Source organism: Lepisosteus oculatus, chromosome 16, assembly GCF_040954835.1.
Source record: "Lepisosteus oculatus isolate fLepOcu1 chromosome 16, fLepOcu1.hap2, whole genome shotgun sequence".
Classification (NCBI taxonomy): Eukaryota; Metazoa; Chordata; class Actinopteri; order Semionotiformes; family Lepisosteidae; genus Lepisosteus; species Lepisosteus oculatus.
Window position 1 is genome coordinate 9,110,506 of NC_090711.1, and position 18,262 is coordinate 9,128,767.

General features: G+C 41.9%; 3 protein-coding genes across 8 annotated transcripts in view; 2 read left to right on the forward strand and 1 right to left on the reverse strand.

The window, feature by feature from the left end:
- Nucleotides 1-953: 953 nt before the first annotated feature.
- fam217ba (family with sequence similarity 217 member Ba) lies at nt 954-7,496 on the reverse strand. 5 transcript variants are annotated; one of them, XM_015364910.2, is made up of 5 exons: nt 7,411-7,496; nt 5,440-5,661; nt 5,144-5,255; nt 4,564-4,652; nt 954-3,859 (listed from the first exon to the last, which is right to left on the reverse strand). In XM_015364910.2, exons 2-5 carry the CDS (start codon nt 5,544-5,546, stop codon nt 2,530-2,532), a joined length of 1,638 nt encoding a protein of 545 aa, XP_015220396.2. In that variant the 5' UTR covers nt 5,547-5,661; nt 7,411-7,496; the 3' UTR covers nt 954-2,529. The 5 variants fall into 5 exon arrangements, with proteins under 5 accessions (XP_015220396.2, XP_015220395.2, XP_015220398.2 ...); XM_015364909.2 differs by lacking the exon at nt 7,411-7,496 and adding an exon at nt 6,409-6,499; XM_015364912.2 differs by lacking the exon at nt 7,411-7,496 and adding an exon at nt 6,409-6,497 and having other exon boundaries at nt 5,440-5,656.
- A 5-nt stretch (nt 7,497-7,501) lies between these two features.
- On the forward strand, nt 7,502-11,268 carry ppp1r3da (protein phosphatase 1, regulatory subunit 3Da). Its single transcript, XM_069179381.1, has one exon. The coding sequence runs from the start codon at nt 7,502-7,504 to the stop codon at nt 8,438-8,440; it is 939 nt and encodes a 312-aa protein (XP_069035482.1). The 3' UTR covers nt 8,441-11,268.
- Nucleotides 11,269-12,077: 809 nt separating this feature from the next.
- The window catches only part of sycp2 (synaptonemal complex protein 2), a 31,737-nt gene continuing 25,552 nt past the window's right edge, over nt 12,078-18,262 (forward strand). For both annotated transcript variants that reach the window (XM_069179342.1, XM_069179343.1), the window contains exons 1-10: nt 12,078-12,392; nt 13,447-13,526; nt 13,918-14,058; nt 14,634-14,760; nt 15,285-15,391; nt 16,006-16,030; nt 16,187-16,272; nt 16,369-16,457; nt 17,252-17,286; nt 18,090-18,232. In XM_069179342.1, the coding sequence (XP_069035443.1) occupies nt 13,503-13,526; nt 13,918-14,058; nt 14,634-14,760; nt 15,285-15,391; nt 16,006-16,030; nt 16,187-16,272; nt 16,369-16,457; nt 17,252-17,286; nt 18,090-18,232 (777 nt within the window). In that variant the 5' untranslated portion in view covers nt 12,078-12,392; nt 13,447-13,502. The remainder of the gene's footprint in view (nt 12,393-13,446; nt 13,527-13,917; nt 14,059-14,633; nt 14,761-15,284; nt 15,392-16,005; nt 16,031-16,186; nt 16,273-16,368; nt 16,458-17,251; nt 17,287-18,089; nt 18,233-18,262) is intronic.

Consider the following 18,262-nt stretch of genomic DNA (forward strand, 5'->3'; position numbering starts at 1 on the left):
TGACTTGTATATGCTGATAGATGTTCCAATAACTACAAGACTTCACTTAAGAAAGCGGAAGAAGGGGAAAATGTTAAAATTACATAACTCACAAATGAAAATAAGTGCTGATGAGAAATACGTTAATTGGTTCTGCAAATGACACTAAACAAGCGTGGGTAAAGGAATACAATGATACTGACAGTATGCAAACTCTAAATAGGACCGCAGTTCAAGCAATCAAATCTGCCTAGATTTTATATGTACAGTTAACTAAATATTCCATATATTTAAATATTTTATAATCCACAGATGAGAGTGTAAAGACACTTGATTTGTCACAACTTCGATTTGTTCGTCTTTATGTTGTTTCATTGTCAGTGAATTCCTTAAGAAAGCATTATGTAATCAGTGTCAATTCCTTATTTATAAGAAAGCACAATAATTTTAGATTAAATGAATTTCCAAAATTCACACTGGGGCACCAGAGTGATCAATATTACAGTAGGATGACAGAGTCTAATACCTACTTACAGAGGTGTCTGCTCAGGTAAACAACTTAACAGACAGCATTCAAACAGCATTCTTACAACATACAGTTATTCACACAGCTTCTTGAGAACACTGTGCCCTCTAAACCAAATAAGCCAAGGAAGATAGCTGTCCTGTCACAGTGGGAGCAGGGGATTATGTGTTTAGACACTGAACAGAACTGAACAGTAATTATGAAATTTGTTGTAAGTTGTAAAATTGTGAAAACAATCTCTGAAAGTCACCTTGTATTGCCACTTGTTTTTGCACAGTTGAAACAAACCAGGAAGCAGTACAAATTATGCATTTCCTACACATCATCTACCTGTTCAGTCTCGCCCAGATATTTGGCACACAATCCACAGCACTTAATATAATCAAACTCACATTTATTTTCAATTTGATGCTATTCCCCCCCAAATAAAAAAAAAACAACGATACACTTCCAATGTTCTGCATTTTAATAATTGTCTTTAAAAATATCACGACTTATCTTTTCCAAAGCAGTGCAATACAAGTTAGGAAACAGAAATATTTATTTTTCATGCTTTACAAACTGTTGCATCTCATATGACCAAAGGGAAATGCATCATTTGGAAATATTATGCAATACAATCAACGTACGTTTGAGGTAAAACACAGATTTGATATTTCTGTTCATCCCTGATTCCTCTGTTCATACAGTACCTGAACAAATGCAAGTCTACAAATATAAGTTCTTGTACTAACTGTATTAACTGTTATCGTAATGTATTGCATACCTTACAATTGTATAAATTAGTACACTATTCCATGCTTTTTATTGTGGACTTTTCAAATGAACGAAAAAACATTTTCAGTGCAAAATAAAATTTCAGTGTTCCAATAAAAACAGACATGTTGACCATAAATGCAAATAAATGTACAGCCTTTTTTACCTACATGAATCAAAGTACATACATTTTTCACAATATTTTCGAGTATTGCATTGAAATGTTGTATTAACGATCTTCCTGATTTCTTCATATCAATAAAACATTTGATAATAGCTTAAGTGCATTTTTGATAACTGATATGAGTAACTGCCCTGTGTATTTTATAAACAGAACATCAACGCTACTAATACATGAATAGGGTATCCTTCTATTCTATCATTATTTTTAAATTAATACATTAAATAAAAAAGAGTATATACCATTTTGCTTAATATGACTGTCTAGAAATACTGTACTTCCGAAACATCTTTCACGGAACAAAAAATATATTTCATATAATTCTACGAAAACTGTAAATCTGGTAAACACTCAACAGAAAGGGAAGAGTCAGCCTTTCAGTAGTATACAAATAAAAATATATGGATTGGATTAATGAACACACAAAAATATATATTTTTAAGCATATCAAACCACAAACATCAATACCTATTTCCTTTCAACAAAAAGATCATACTCACTTCAAAAGTACTTGATTTGACCACATGAAAAGACAGCAAATACAATGATCAAGAGAAGTAGTGGACTGAATTGAATACAACACTGCATAACGTCACTAGGCTAAAAAAAAAAGAATTAACATAAATATCAAATTGTAAGTGGATACATTACTACAATAAGAATTAATTGTGAAAATAATACAAACACCAAGACCGAGCTAGACTTGCTCCAATATAGTCTGCTATTGATAAATACTGCAAAAACCTAATCTTGCCTTTCCTAGTGATCAGCAGACATTCTTCTTACAACCTTTCAGATTTTAGAACAAAGCAATTCAGCTTGCATTTTTAGCTTATTCTTTGACAATTTCCCTTCTTTAGAATCTTATCACTTCATGCAAGATGTGTATAGTAATTCTTCCTACAAATGTCTCATTAACATATGTAAAATACAACACTTTAGCTTAAATTCTGCGCTGGTTTACTAATGTTATCAATAGCAAGATATTGCAAACAGGTGCAGTACTGCATTGCACGTCATAAGACCTAAATCAATAATACTGTCTTCAAATTAGGGACAGGAAGGTGTGCTGTACAGGTGGGTGCAGTCACTTGGTCATGAACTGAACATGTTTTACTCTTCCATTAGACCTGGCAGCAGATGGGCCCTTGGAGACAGGAGAAGGGTCTTTTTCTGTCAAGACGGAATCTTGCTTTGTCTCTTGACTCAAAACCCCTGTCAGGGCCCGCTGCCTCTCATTCCCACCCCTCCTCAGCGGGCTGACCTCACGCAGGCTCCTACTGGAGGCGCCCCTCTCCGCCAGCAAACTCTTCCCCCCCACGGGACTTTTCTGACTGCTGCTCCGGGCTGCAGACGGGGCGCAGCCTCCCCTGGGTGCAGCCGGGGGCTTGATGCCCGAAGCTGGAACTGGCAGCGGATTGCGGATGTTACCGGCCGCCTGCATGCGCTTCAGGTGGCCGGCTCCGGGCGAGGGGCTCTCAGGCTTTTGGCCCTGAGCCCCTGGTCGGGGGTCCGAGGAGGCCACCCGGCTCTCGCTGCTGCTCCTCCTCTGGGGCCCGCAGGCTCCGGCTCGCCGCTCCAGCAAGGGGCTGAGCCGGGAGTGGCGCTGGTAGGCGTAGGCGCGGCAGGCGCCGTTACAGAAAGGGTAGTGGACCCGGCAGTGAGGACAGGCCGGCCGGGAGAGCTGAGGGGCCGAGGGATTCCCCAGGCAGGACAGGAAGGCCAAGGGAAAGGCACGCTGGCACTGGCGGAGGCTCTTGGGGGAGCTGAGGTGCGCCGGAGGGGCTGTGTGAGGCCGGGGGCGGGCGGCCGACACGAGAGAGGGGGACTTGCTACCTTCCGCCTGCACGGTTTGGATCTGCAGCCACTCCAGCTGCAGCAGCCTCTCCAGGTACCTCTCCAGCTGCCCCACGGGCTTCGGGCGCGGGGCCCCCTTCCCCTCCGTGTTGAGAAACAGCGCCAGCTGGCGCAGGCTCCAGGAACTGAAGGGAGGAGGCAGGAAGTCTGGGTAGCTGTAACCAGGGGAGCCCCCTCCTCGGGCACCGGGGAAATAGGGGTGCAGGTCACTGGGATCGACGACCTCGGCCCGAAGGTGGAGCTGCGGGGGGGTGCAGGGGGAAGGAAGCACTGGGAGCCTCTCCGAGTCGGAGAGATCGCTGGCGTTGTCGCCGTCATCTTCCTCTCCCGCGTACAGCTTTAGCGTCTCCAGGCTGGGGGGCTGGCCTGTGCCCAGCTCGGGACACCGCTTCTCCTGAGGGGGCACGAGGGGCAGAGACAGCAGGGGCCTGCTCTTCCCCGAACCCAAGGAGCCTACATCGGTCTCACTCCCACTGCGGGACCCCGGCAGGACCTTCTCCCTCCAGCTCCCTTCTGCCAGCGGGGAGAGTAATGGTTTCCCGTCTTCTTTCCCCGATATCCTGAAAAAACAGTCCTCAGACCTATCATCTAACAAGTAACACCCCCATTCGCGCATGGCAGGCAACATGGTAACAAATACCAAAGGCTCTGAAAGTATCACTAAGCTCTACAAGGTTTCAAAATATTTTCGGTTCATTTTAAATTAACATGGAATGTTTACCTACAGCGCCTTGGTGTGCTGTTCAGACTCTTACAGGAAAACTGCAGCAGTCCCAGTGTCTCAGACCTCGGTAACATCGTAAATTAATTGGCGGTACAGAGTTTTTTTTACAGATTTTGAATTGAGAATACTTTGTGAAAGTATTGTAGAGTCGCCATTGTTGTTACAAAATGCTAGTCTTGCCATGGGCGAGAGGGAGAGTCTGTGTGAATTGTGACGTGATGCGGCCCTTCCTGCTCACTAGTCACTGTAATGGCTAATGTAATGCGATCTAGGAGCAAATAAGTACAGGTTGTGCAGCACACATTTAACTTCAGAAATGTTCCAACATGCTTAAGGGTATTGTTGGCAAAACCGTCACGAGGCAGAGAGCAATATTTCTATTGGATTAAAAGAGGTATATTCACACAAGTCTGCTTCTTTAACATGTAATATGGCTGCTTCACGTACTCGAACCGTCATTTTGTTGCCTCGTTCTGAATCACTGACAATGTCATGGCTATGTTATGAGGTTGAATTTTAGGATTTGGAGCGGACGCTCACCGGGCTGTATCTGGAGAAGGAGACAGAGTTGTACTCTCAGTTACGGAGAGACTTCCAGATTTGGTCCTGCACCCTTTTCGCTGAGATCCCTAGAAAAAAAAACAAGTCATTTCTTCCATTCTGACAATAATCACAAATAAAAGCTTTTTTTGTCTGCGCTGCCCGATTGTGCAGCCCATGATCTAAGATAAAAAACATACATTTTCAGACATCTAGATCCAAACGAATGTACATGTGTGCACAAAGTGGTTTCAAATACGAGGCACATATTAGCATACATAAGAAAGGTTACAAATGAGAAGAAGCCATCAGGTCCATCTTTGCCTCCGATACTTTTTTGGATACTTTGCTTTATATCTTGACGGCCTTATAAAAGACCGAACTGCCCCAAAACAACCAACTACCCAGAATTACAAGTTCAAGCATCTGACAGATACGCCACTGCCTTATTACGGAAGTGAGATGCTTTGGCTGAAGAATATAGAGTGTTGATGCTTTAAAGTGCCTCTAACATTAAAACCCCACGTCACCTTGGGGTCAGTTTCCTGTCCAGAAGGGATACGATCTGCCCCTGACTTACTCGCTCTGCGGCCTGGGGAAGTTCCTTGCTCTGGCGAGGGGATCCGTGCTTGGGCTGTGCGCCGGACTTCTTCTGGGCTCTGAGGCTCAGAATGGCCTTCCCTTTCTTGGAGCTGTCAAACAAACAAGACCAGATTTGGGTTTGGGGGCTACAAAGGCACAAGTGCTACATCAACAAAATTCTGGTAAAACAGTGAGCTTGCCATTGAAAGCGAGGAAATTAGTCATCGCTGATGATAAAAAAAAGGGGGAACTGAGCTCCTTCAGCTGCAAATAACAGTGCATTTCGGAACTGACCTGGTCACTTGTCCAATATTTCCGGACGCTTTAGTCCTTATTCTGTCTTTGGAAGATCCCTTCTTGAGGGCGGTTGTGCCTGGTCGTTCTTGCAAGACGGGGCTCATCGCTGACCCAGGACTGCGTCAGTACCATACAGTCACAATTCACCAGAGGACTAGTGATGGGCTTCGCCATAGAAGCTCGCTTATAGTCCCAGGCGAACATAATCCAGGCCCTATGCTACGAAAGAAATTAAGCATGGTTTTTGATGATGGGGTACGCGCTGTAAGAAAACGCGATATATTATTAATTGCGGCAGTGTTTACCCTATAAAGCGTGCAACTGGGTCAGTTTGTTTTTCTCCACGCTATCATTTAGTGTCAGCCTAAATCCAATTTCAAATCGGATCTCTTCGTTCCGAAATTAGCTTTCCGACGGCTCCTCCGCGTCCACATTCAACTGTTTCAAAGCACACATCCAAAACAATTACCCCGCGAAAACTGTTTATTCAACAAGCCTAACCTAGAACAAAAAATGCGTTTAACGATATTGGAAAAAAAATCCCGTATTTTCGGAAGAATGGTTTACTTTTTTTTCGTCAATTAGCAGGCGAGATAAAGATGAAGAAGTGCTTCGTCAGTTTTAGTCCATAACACTTGTGATCCATTGATGTGGGTTTTGTTTACCACGGCTGTCTCTACACACAGCTGTTTAATACAGTGTGCTTCCTGGGAAATGATGTCCTTACGAAATACTCGAGATGATGACCGGCCATCCATAACACTTTCTTAGCATTTCTTAGGATCGCCCATTTACATTGCCAATGATCAAAATAACGACGACAGCCAACAATGAGTACCTGGGCATCAACAAAACCTCTAAATAATCTTTCATTACCTGCAACGGTCAGAACTACACTTCCCATCGTGCACCTCGCAATCTTGAATGTCAGGGGTGACAGTTACGATTAGCAGAAATCACACCCACCTTCTGCCTGTGGTTAACAGCTGGGGCTCTAGGAAATTGCGATGACGAGTTTAAAAATGCGATTTTAAAGAACGCCGACGCTGTTGTTTTTCTTTCTAGTATACGGCTTTCGTTTTGATAGTAATAATTCCTCCCCAGTAAATCGCCCTCCACTTTTAGTTTTTCATATCCGTGGGTTGTCTCCCTTACGGCTGCACCGAGGAAGACCAATCTCAGAAATGATCCTGATCGCCCCCGTGTGAATTTGAGGAGTATTTCTGAATTTGTGTTGTGCGTACGTGACCTACAGCTGGTGTACAGGAGAGGGAGCCGAAGTCTGCCTTCGAGAGTCAGTGTATGTAAAGGAATATCAAATGAGGTGTTTATTTCACATTAACAACGTTGAGCCTGTGTCTGAACAGCCATAATGCAAACATTGTTTAGTCTAAGTGAGAGTGGTCGTTTGTGTGGAGGAAGATATAATCAGAACTACCATGTCGTCAGATCTGAAGAACTGTGAGCGAAGGCATACGCTAAATGCACCGTAGCGGTGTTGTTGTTTTTTGGGACAATGCATATTTAAAGAGCAAGAATTCTGTAGTAATATTAACGTCTACAGTAATACCATTTTATCTGCTTTGTTAAAAATCGTATTTTGTTGTCAGGGGGACAGTTTGTTTTTAGAGGCGTCGGGGCTTTCACGCATTAGGGGGTTAAAAATGATCTTGTGCGTTTTAATCCTGTTGCTCCACTCCGGGTGTCGGCGACCAACAGCTGCGGATAAACTGTGACATATTCTGTTGATGTAGGAAGTGTAATTAATGAATAAAACTCGCGCCCAACAATAAAAAGAAATGTAAACATCTCCAAAAACGTGATTTTTCTTTACTGCATTTATTACCTACGGTATTAAAGTATATTCAGCACAAACACCCCAGAAACTATCATGCACAATATGTTACGGTAAATCCAGTAAGAGTGAGGTTGTAAATAAAATAATCTCGTGCCACAGCAAATCCTTACCACAAACAGTTTCTCTGGAAAAGTCTTATTTTGCGGTGAGCTCTGTGTATTTTGTTCACTTGTAGCGGCGCCCGGGCCCTCTCTCCGGGGGATGGAGATGGCCAGGCCGGTGTACTGCTGGCAGCAGCCCCTGCGAGGGGGTTCCCCGACGGAGCTGGCCCTCCCCAGGAACCTCAGCAACATCTCCAGGCGGTACTTCTCCGTTCAGCTGGCTGACGGATTCGGGGAGGAAGCGGCTGGCAAGAGGAAGCCTGTGAGCATCCGCCCGCCAGCCCCCCGAGAGCCCCCGTGCAGTAAGACCCCAAACGACTCGCCCCCCCACTGCGAGCCCAAGCCGAAACCCATCATCCGGAGGAGAGCTCGGTCGCTGCCCAGCTCTCCTCACAGGCGCCGGGGCTCTCTAAAGGACAGTGGCAGTCAGCGGGTGCGCTTTGTGGACTCTCTGGGGTTGGACCTGGCAGAAGTCAAGGTCTTCCGAGCTGGGGACGACCCCTCGGTGCCCCTGCACGTTCTCTCCCGGCTTCTGCTCAGCTCCGAGCTGGCCTCCGGGAGGCAGTTGGAAATCCCCTTGCACTACCTGCAAGCGGACTACCCCGCCCAGCCTGGGGACCGCGTGGATTTCCATCAGCGCCTCCGTCACCAGAGGGTGTGCCTGGAGAGGGCTCTGTGCTCCGAGCTGGGGATCACGGGCTCCGTGTGGGTCCTCAACCTGGCCTTTGAGAAGGAAGTCGGCCTACGCTATTCCTTCACGGGGTGGAAGAGCAGCGCCGACACCAAGGCATGCTGGGAGTCCAGTGTGCGTGAGGACAGGGCGGATGGTGGCCCGGGCTCGGACCAGTTCAGGTTCCACCTGCCTGTGCCGCCCTTCATCCTGCACCCCGGGGCCACCTTGGAGTTTGCGATCTGCTACCGTGTTGCAGGAGCTGAATTCTGGGACAACAACGATGGGCGCAACTACAGCTTTACGTGCCACAGCTACAAACTGACGGTGCCCAAGGAGTGCGAAGACAGCTTGGTGCACTTCATCTAAAGGTGAAACGGCGATATGGATGTAACGCGCAGCGACGCATCAGGCTCGTTAGGTTTGACATCGATTTCTTCACACATACTGTAGTTCTTACTGTTTTTTTATTAAACAATTCAGAGATGAGTGCTGCTGTTCCTGGAAATCCACAATCTAGAAGCTTGACGTGTATCTTTAAATCACCAATTGTTAAATACTAAGACCCAAATTAGGCAAACCAGGTCTCTCACAGAGAATTAAAAGGGCAGGCACATTGAAATATGCACTTTCTTTATCTGTCAAGCAGCCTGCACTGAGTATTATGTCTCTCACCTAATGATATAGAGTTCCTATTCAGATCACAATAACCTTTTGTAAAAAAAACAACAGGAAATACATTTTTAATTAAGTACACTTAAAACATCTTGCCTGTCCTGACAATAAAGTTCTTATGTTATCAAGCCTAATTATACATGACATGGTTTTAGTTTGCTCTGGTCCTCTAGCCTGTTTGTTTTCTACCAGTAATGCAATAACAAAGGTCTTAGTAAATCCGCTATTTTTGAATGGTTCTCTGTACTGCATTAAATGAGATCTCCCCTGCTGTCCAGCAGAGTCTTCCCATCACCTGGCCTATCTCTGTTCCTTTGGCTCTGCTGTTCACTCCTCCTCTTTTAGTAAGGAATTTGGGTGCTACTTTGGAGCTACTCTCTTATAAAACCTCTCTCCCCTTCTCCTTAGTATTTACTTGCTTCTTATTCCTCCAAAGACTCAGTCAAAACCTTAATTTTTAAAGTGAGATTCATCCAGAGGCCTTGTGGAACAAAAAAAACACAAGACAAGAAATCATACTGTGCGCTATTAAAACTTATGTTTATTAAATTCTATTCACAATACCATACAGAACATTACTGGTGAAAAGGCAAAATAATCTTTTACAAGTTCTAAAAATAGTGATAGACTCAGAAAAAGTATATGGACTGAGCGATGGAGTTCCATGACTTTGGCACACGAAGTGAGAAGACCCATAGTTAACATCCAGGTCTTAGAAATAGGCAGGAATCCAGCATCTACTGAATGCAAAGCATGGATCATGTGAGTGTAGAATGGCAGCCCATCTCAACAGGCTAAAGCAAAAGATATCGAGAGGATCCATCTTTAACTCCTGATGTAGTATACTGTATATAAGAATGTCTCTTGTCTGAAACATTTTATACCTTCAATAGGGAGGATTATGAAAGAACTTGATTAAATGATCTGTTCTTCTGCATAGTACCAAGTCGTCTTCGCAAGAAAAGTCACAGGAGACTGGAACAAAATTTCTTACCATGTTGTTCAGTCTAACACTAGAGAATCCTTCACGGATTCTTGGGATTTGAAAGAAGTTATTAGCAAAAACATGAACAAGATGGTCTGAATAATACCTGCTGTAATCTTTACGTTCTTAATACAGTAGGGTGGTCCTTGTAAAATCTAAGATAGATGACTGTAAAGTAGTCCTTGCAAGATCTCCTGCCCCAGCTCCTCAAACTGCAGATCATCCAGACCTCTGCTGCTTGTTTTGTTCTTTCCCAACTTAATTGCATCTGTGCTGTTCCCTTATTTCCCACTGGGCACCTGTGTCTCCCTGTAAAGCGGACTGTAAAACAGGAACTGCAGTCCCCATTTTTCAGATGGGTTGTAAAATCTTGGTATCAAAATAAATTCATTGAGGGTACAGAAAACTTTTACAAATTTCAGATTAAGCACAAAATCCTAAACTTTGTGAAAGTACTGTACGGTCGCCGTTGTTGTCGCAAACCCACGGTATCGCCACAGGCGAGGGTTTGCGCCAATTGTGACGTGATGGGGCTCTTCCTGGTCACTAGTCACCGTGATGACATTCGCAGAAAGTTTCCAACGTGATCTGCATGCAGAGTTAACAAGCTTAATATTTCGGCAAAACCATCTCAAAGTCAAGAGCAATATTTCTATTGGATTAAAAGAGATGTATTCGGAAGAGACTTCACCGGAAGTTTTGTTGCCTCATTCTGAATCGCAGACAATGACGGCAACATGGCGCTGCGCATACCTGGAAACGTAATCTATTTTCTATTGTATATTGGAGTTTTTTACAAGTGACCGTGTCCATTTTACTTTTACTGTGGTTTGAAACGCACTCATCAATGCTGATTCTTTTTTAACCCCGAAAAATACAAATAGAGACGCAGTTCCCCCTTAAGTCCCTCCTCAGTAGTTGGGTTAGATCATAATGAAAGCAAGGTTGGAAGTTTACAGTAAAACGTGGCTCACCAAGCTGAGAGAATGGCCGCCTATCCAAAAGCACAAGTTGCCCCAACCCCCCCCCCCCCCTGCCTATTGTGAGGAGTGAGGTAGGGGGTTTGCTGTTGATGGGGAGACAGGGAGGGAGAATTCGAGAGAGAGCTGTAAAGGGAAGTCCTGGGTGCGAGAGCTACAGTATATACGTAAGAGAGAGAAAGTGTATGTGCTTAGAGTCCCGCCTTCCTCCCAAACATCTTTGGGAAAACGTCATGAAGCCCATGGAGTGTTTGTACTCCTCAGACTTCAGCATTCTTCCAGTTGCCAAGACAAAGTCCCAACCCCTGGGGGACTTCAGCTGTTTTGCTGCTCCAAGGCTGCTGACTGATTTCCCAGCTCACATTAGATGGACTCTAGTCTCATGTCGGCAGCCCTTTCAGATCTTATCTATAACGTCACAACAGCTTTTATATACAACATCCTTTCATTCTTTTTACTGTAATTCATTTTGTGCACACATCACATTGACTTGCCTTTGCCGTAAGTGTAAGGTGCTTTGAGATCATGTATCATTAAATTTTGTATTTGAAATAAAATGATTGTGATGAGAGTGGTTATTTTTGCATGGTGTGTGACAGGTGTTATGTAAATACAATTTCCCCCCCTTTTCTTATTCATAGATTAAAGTAATCCCTTACAGAAGCAACTTGAAACTGTAATGTACTTTTTTTCTGAGTAGGTTTCTTCAACACAGTTGCATGCCTGTTGAAGAAAATGAGGGAAAGAGGCATCTGGTCAGAATTCCTGTTTATCTTTTATAGCTACATTATCACCTAGTAAATAGAAACAACCTAATAAACTTGCAGTGTTATCTAAACATTCGACTCAAAAAGACCAATTAACACCATACCTTTCTTGGTACAGTATATCACATGAACAGCTGAGGTTCACCTACTGGGTTTATTAACCTGCATTTTATTGTGTGCTACTGTACTTGTTCACTCCTGGAAAAACGGACACTTTGTGAAGAGGTTCGAGTGTTTGTTTTAAGTTCAATCTTTCAGCTTCTAGAGTGGCTGTAATAACCACGATGATGATGATAGGGTTTGAACATTACTTGGTTTTCATAACTAAATAATCTCAAGGATAACGTCGGTCGACCCTGGCTTACGCTTTGGTAAGGTGTTTTTTTTTTTAATAGGTAAGAAAACGTTAGAAAAATATATAGCAACTCCTGGGAAAGACCATTCTTTGGAAGTTATCGTGACCTTTGAAAGTTATGTAAAACGATAGAAGGAATAAGTACATGGATATAGAAATCTAACCAGTTGGACCGGTTAAGGGGAGGTGCCGGTGCTCGAGCCTCACCGCTGTCTCAGCTCTTAGCGTTTCCCGCGCCCGGCTGGCCTGTCGCGTGCCGCTCCGGTGACTGGAAACCGCAGAAGAGCGGTTGGCTTTCACGGTCTAACTTATTGATTCTCGCACCTGTCACTAATGGATGTTTCATTTTTACCGTCGAAATCCGTCAAATATAGTCATGTCTTTTTAATGACATTCATGTTGTAATTTCTTGAAGAACATTCCATCGAGATTAAAACGTATTAAAGGTTTGTTTGACTGTTTTGTATTGAATTATGAATTTGGCCTGTATGTGTTATTAACGTGATGCCGATGATCATCTAATCAAAACAGATCCGATCGCCTGAAGCTTCAATGAACTGTAAGTTTTCCATTTCTTTTGTCTTTTAAAAGTCCGTTCCGGTCTCTCGTTATTGTACTATATACCACAGCCTCGCATTTTTCTCAGTGGACTCTGCAATTTTGGGTTAATTAATGACGTTATTTATTTCTGTGGTACGTGTCATTAATGATGGGATCTTAGACCAGCTCTAATGTTTAAAAGCTGCTTCACAGAATGGCCCATGGCAAAATGAGAACGAGTTACTGTTCATAGAATTAAGGAATGAAATAGCCCACAGATTTTAGAGTGCATAGTACGGTAGACGTGAGAAAAACGTTCGTAGCCCTCATCAACAGACATTTAACAGGAAACACAATAAATTGAGGAGCATCTTCGTTTGTACCAGGTTATTTCGATTAGCACCGTTGTAGGCGTTTTGCATCACAGAAACAATGTAGGTACCTTCATTGATTGCCACTTGCAAAAATGAATTCATTTTATATGACTATTTTGTTTTAGTTCCCAGTTTCTACTGTTGTAGGGAACATGTTAGTAAAAACAATCACTGGTGGAAACGCTCCATGTCATATACCAGATAACCAGATTTCAGCCTCAGTGTAATAAATCTAATTAGTGTCCATTCATATACTTTTATTATGAATGTACTTATATTAATATAAAAAAAACTTGAGATCTATTGGGGTGGACTGGCTTTAAGTCCAGAGTGTGGACCTACAACGTGTTACCGCCAAAGACTACTGTTGGATGATTGGATCACATCTCACAGATCATGGATCCTCTGCTTCATTAGAATAATAATTGATTTACAATAGACTGACAGAAAATGCTAGGACTTTATTGGGTATTAAAAAAGCAGTATACAGTACATAAAGGCTATTCCTAGGTATTTAGTTATAAATAGGCATACTCATAGGCACATTATTCTGTTCATTGTACTTACTGCAGTGTTTGCCATTCCTGTAATTATAACTAGCAAGCATGCCATATTAACGCATTTGTTTCTGAAGGCATTTTGGTGTAAAGAAATGGTGTATAATTGAAAATCTTTTTTTTTTAATTTTGAATTTTGTAGGGAGTTTTTGCTGTTGACCTATTCTCAAAAAAGACAAGTTTCTTTCCTTAGTCAAAATGCCACCTCATCAGGACCAGCAGGTAAAACGTCAGAACTTATAAAAACATAGGAATAAGCAGGCTCACTAAGTTTCCTTTGATAGAATCCTCCTGCTGGAGTGAAAACTGTACTACTGTGGGGTTACAGCAGAAAGTCACATGACCTAGAACTGTCTACTAGCACACCGAAGATTCTGCCAAGATTGAGGTGACATGTCATGTCAGTAAGGATGAGGGTAAAGTGGAAGGTGATTGTGGCATCAGTGCACATCACTGGCTTCTGTGAATGTCTGGCAGACTGTAGAATATTGCATTGTTGGTGGAAGCTGATCTGTCCTTCAAATGCAACCTTTTGCTCTTGGATCCAACATACTTAACTGTTTAATTTACCAGTGCATTGTATTTATCCTTTTACACACACTTTGTCCCGTAGTTTGAGAAATGCATAGATGAAGCACTGAAGAAGAATGAGTTCCATGGTTTGGGAAAGTTTCTGCAGGACAAAAGCAATGAAGGCACTAGTCAGAAATGTTCGAAGCAGCTCATAAATAAACTGGACCAACTCATGAACAGGGTAGGAGTGGAAATATGTTCATCATCTGGTGGCATAGTATCCATAGTGTGAAATTTTAAAGTAAAAATTGTAAAAGTACAGATATTATTGTCAAATAATGCCAGATCGCAGCTTCACAGCTAGCTGGGCCTTTTTAAATTTAGCATAAGCATGGAGAAACACAAGTGATGTGGTACTTTATTTGCAAACATTCATTCAATACTAACTAAAATTTCACAAACTTAAAGAGATAAGTCACAAAACTACAAAAGGCAAAAATATGTAGCACATGTTTTGGAATCCTCACTTCATAATTTTAATTCTCAGACTTATCTGAAAGGTTGGGTTGCAAAACCACTTGCCAATCATTAAATAGCTACAAATCAGAACTTCTTAGATCCTTTTCATCTTTACCATTCCTCAGATTTTTCACAAGTCTTTTCCCTCAAGAGTCAACCTTCCAAGCAAAACACCAAAACAAAGTCAGGTCTTAAGTAAAAAGGAACTAGCAAAAAAAGCTGTGTTTCTCAACAGCTGTGTCTCATGCTCCAGGGTTTCAGCCACTGAGTATTTGCTTTCCTTTTGTGTATTTGTAGGAAATTGATAAAAGAAGGCTAAAAAATGCCTCTCAGCTGCTATGTTGCTTGCAGAAGCTTGGAAAGTCTCTAAGGATTCAGGGAAGTGAAGGAATAGCTGTGATGTTAAAACAAGGCCTTGTGAACAAGATAAGTATTTTAATAGGAGTTTTTTTATCATTTATACATGCATAAACTAAGAACATACTTAGATTTGAATCAAAGAAAAAATGCCTAATGTTTATACATATATCACAGGACAATAACAAAAACATAAAACTCATCCGTTCCACACAATTTACGTATAGGTAAATTATTATAGGTAATACTGTATTGTATATTACTTAGTATCTCTACAGTTCCTACACTATACTGGCAGCCTACCCAAATGGTAGTACTGCAGTGTGCCCTGTGCTTCTTGGATAGCCAGGTTACAGTGAGTCTTACAAAGAAGAAGCTACTTTATGATCATGGATGTATTTTGCAGTTTCCATGTGTGACTATCCAGGAATTACAACATCCAACAAGCAGTCTACATGTTATCAATCCAGTTAAAGTACATGTCCTCATATAATCACCACAAAATGGATACTCATTTTACACAGAAGAGGGTCCCATTTGAAATAGTTTGTTTTAATCGGAGTGAATGCTAACAGTCTGCATCATTGTTTCAGATGGTGCAGTGGTTCGATAAAGCCAGAGAGATATGGGCAGAAGGAGGACATATAAAAAATGAAAACTTGCTGAATTTTGCAGAAGATTTTTTTGATTTTGTGATGGTGAGAATTGCCTTTCTGTATGAAAAATCTTTTTTATTGCACAAACCCTAGTAAAATACTTTAATTTGACCTATATCTATAATGTCTATGTAAAATTTTAATTAGTACATTGGAATTGTTGTGACAATTTTGTCTGACAGATGCTTCTTCTGCCTTTTAATTTCCTTCCTTTTTTAAAAAAATCATTTTTTTGTTAGAGCCTTCTTGTGAATGCACCCAACTACCACAACTCCTTGTCCCAGGCCTTTTGTAATTCCCAGTGACTACATTAAAAGCATGACTAACCAATAGCTTTGTTTCAATTCCCCCATTGTGATCTGTGAGTTTTGTATTGCACTCAATGTAATTTATTTCTGTTTTTTTTCTTCACCTCTTGTGTCATTTTTGTTTTATTATAATTCTGCTGGTAAGAATTATTGTACAAATGTTGTACAGTACAATGACTTATGGTGGTTGCCATGAAAATCCCTTCAGAAATTGAAGGCTTGAGTGGGTGAGTAAAGGATTAAAATCAAATGATATAAATGCAGATACTACTAGGTAAACTACTTGTCTGAGTAGTATTAGTAAAAGTAAGATTTAATATAATATACATTGTATTTACATTTTCACAGGCTGTGCATGAAAACAGCAATGAAGGTATGTAAAATAGCTTCCATACCTGTATATCTATGGCAACATTATTGAAATTGTCACAGTATTTTCTGTAGTTCATTTATTTGTGTTTCAGTGTTACAGCACAGTTATGCCAGTCAGTGTCATTGTGTAAAGCTTTCTTAATTGATCATTTCTTAGGAAAAAGCCAAGTCACCAAAACCTTCCTGCATCGTGCAGGACAGTTGACCGCAGATGCTGGTGTGCATATCTCTATCCAACAGGAGGTACTGTAACCCTGACTCTTATGATCAGTCAGTAATGTTCAAAGCTATTTTATATGTTCAAAAATCAACAAAATAACACACTTCTTTTCTTTCAAGGCTGTAAGAAAACTGAACCAAATTCTTGATGAAAGCCCACATGAATTAAAAAGACAAGTTTTATCATCTGCAGAGATCTTAAGTGTCATGTAAGTAAAAGTAGAAAACTTAAAATACTGATTTCTTACATATTCATAGCGTTTTTTCATCCTTAAGAAACCCAAAGCACTTTGCAGATAGGAGAGAATCCTGTTAATTCACAACCGAAGTACAACAACCACTTGGTCAAAATACTGTACAATAACCGTTCTGTACTAAAAGTAACCGCAGTACATCAGGTGCAGACCGAGAAATTATTTTTCTGGTTGTGCATTCTGAGATAAAATGGCAAGTTGACACTGTAGTTAACAGAATTAACTCGGAATAACACCACTCAAGAATGAAGTGTACTGAAAGAATTCTGGAGTGTTTAGTGAAAATTTGGATAAACCCGCTTGGCTGAGGGTAAACCTCCTGGTCACAGGACGAGGAGAATGGGACCCCCATCCAGAGTGAGGAGTGACAAGGGGCAGCTCCAGAGGTGGAGATGGGGTGGAGGTGGGATGCATAAAGGCGCATGTGAGGAAGAGAAGGGGTTCACGTACAGTACACAGTCTTTATAGTGTTCAGGAGAGGAAGTGACATCAGGAGTGTTTGCGAATTACAGACGGCCAGGTCTGATTGAACATGGCTGTTGTCATTCCTTCCGAACTTTCATTACAAACGCCATTAAAACAGAAAAAAGTTGAGTTTCATGGATTTCTTCTATTATTCCTTCCAATTTGTACTTAAAATAAGCAGAGGACATGGGCTTGATAGTTTGTCACACAGAAATGTGCACTTCACCAGTAAAGCACAGCAAAATTAACTTGTATTATTTGGTTCCTTATTTGTTTTGCCCCAGGAAACTTTTGGGTAAACGAATAATGGAAGGTGGAGGTAGGTGTTTTTTTAGTTTTGTTTTACACTATCTGCAAAAAAATCGATTCACTTAAATTTCCTTCAAAGAGAGTGTGCAATCTCTTGCAAAGTCCGTAGTCCCTAGTGTCTTCTCTGTACAAGCACTATGTGCACTTGTTTACATGTGGCTCTGTGGCTAAGAATCTGCGCCTGTGGCTGGAAGGTTGCCGGTTCAAATCCTGCAGCTGGCAGAGGAATCCTACTCCGTTGGGCCCCTGAGCAAGACCCTAAACCCAAACTGCTCCAGGGGTGCTGTACAATGGCTGACCCTGTGCTCTGACCCCAAGCTTCTCTCCCTGTCTGTGTGTCTCATGGAGAGCAAGCCGGGGTAGCAAAAAGACAAATTCCTAATGCAAGAAATTGTATGTGGCTAATAAAGTGATCTTATCTTAATGAGGGGTTTGACTGTGTAACTGAGGGCTGGAACAAAACCCAGCAGGTGTGTGGGAAACCACTGACATAGACCTTTCTACTTCTTGGATTAATTGAGCCAGGGATGAGAGGACTATAGTAAAAGTAGAATGTCACATCTTAATTACACTGTAATTCTACTATTTGTGTGATTTTATTTCTAGAAACTTTTGGCAGGAAATGTGGAGGGGGATACCACCTATCAGATTTAGGGTTCTGTGGGGTAGTGGATATGATTTTGTTTGGGGGAACTGTTATATTGTTATGTCTGTCATCTTCTGGTTTGAAAGATTACAGTTAATCAAAATTTGTGCAAAAAATGTTAGAATGTAAGCACTTGAAAGAGCTCTACTGTCCTCTGCCTGTTTCAGACTATGACTTGCAGGTAGCTCTTACAGAGGCCCTGTGTAGGATGACTACAGAGAAGCAGAGGCATGAGCTAGCAGATGGGTGGTTTAGTGTGGAGTTCGTAGCCAAAGCCTTCAAAAGGATCAAGGATTCTGAATTTGAAACGGTAAATATTCCTTTCTCTGAATATGTGACT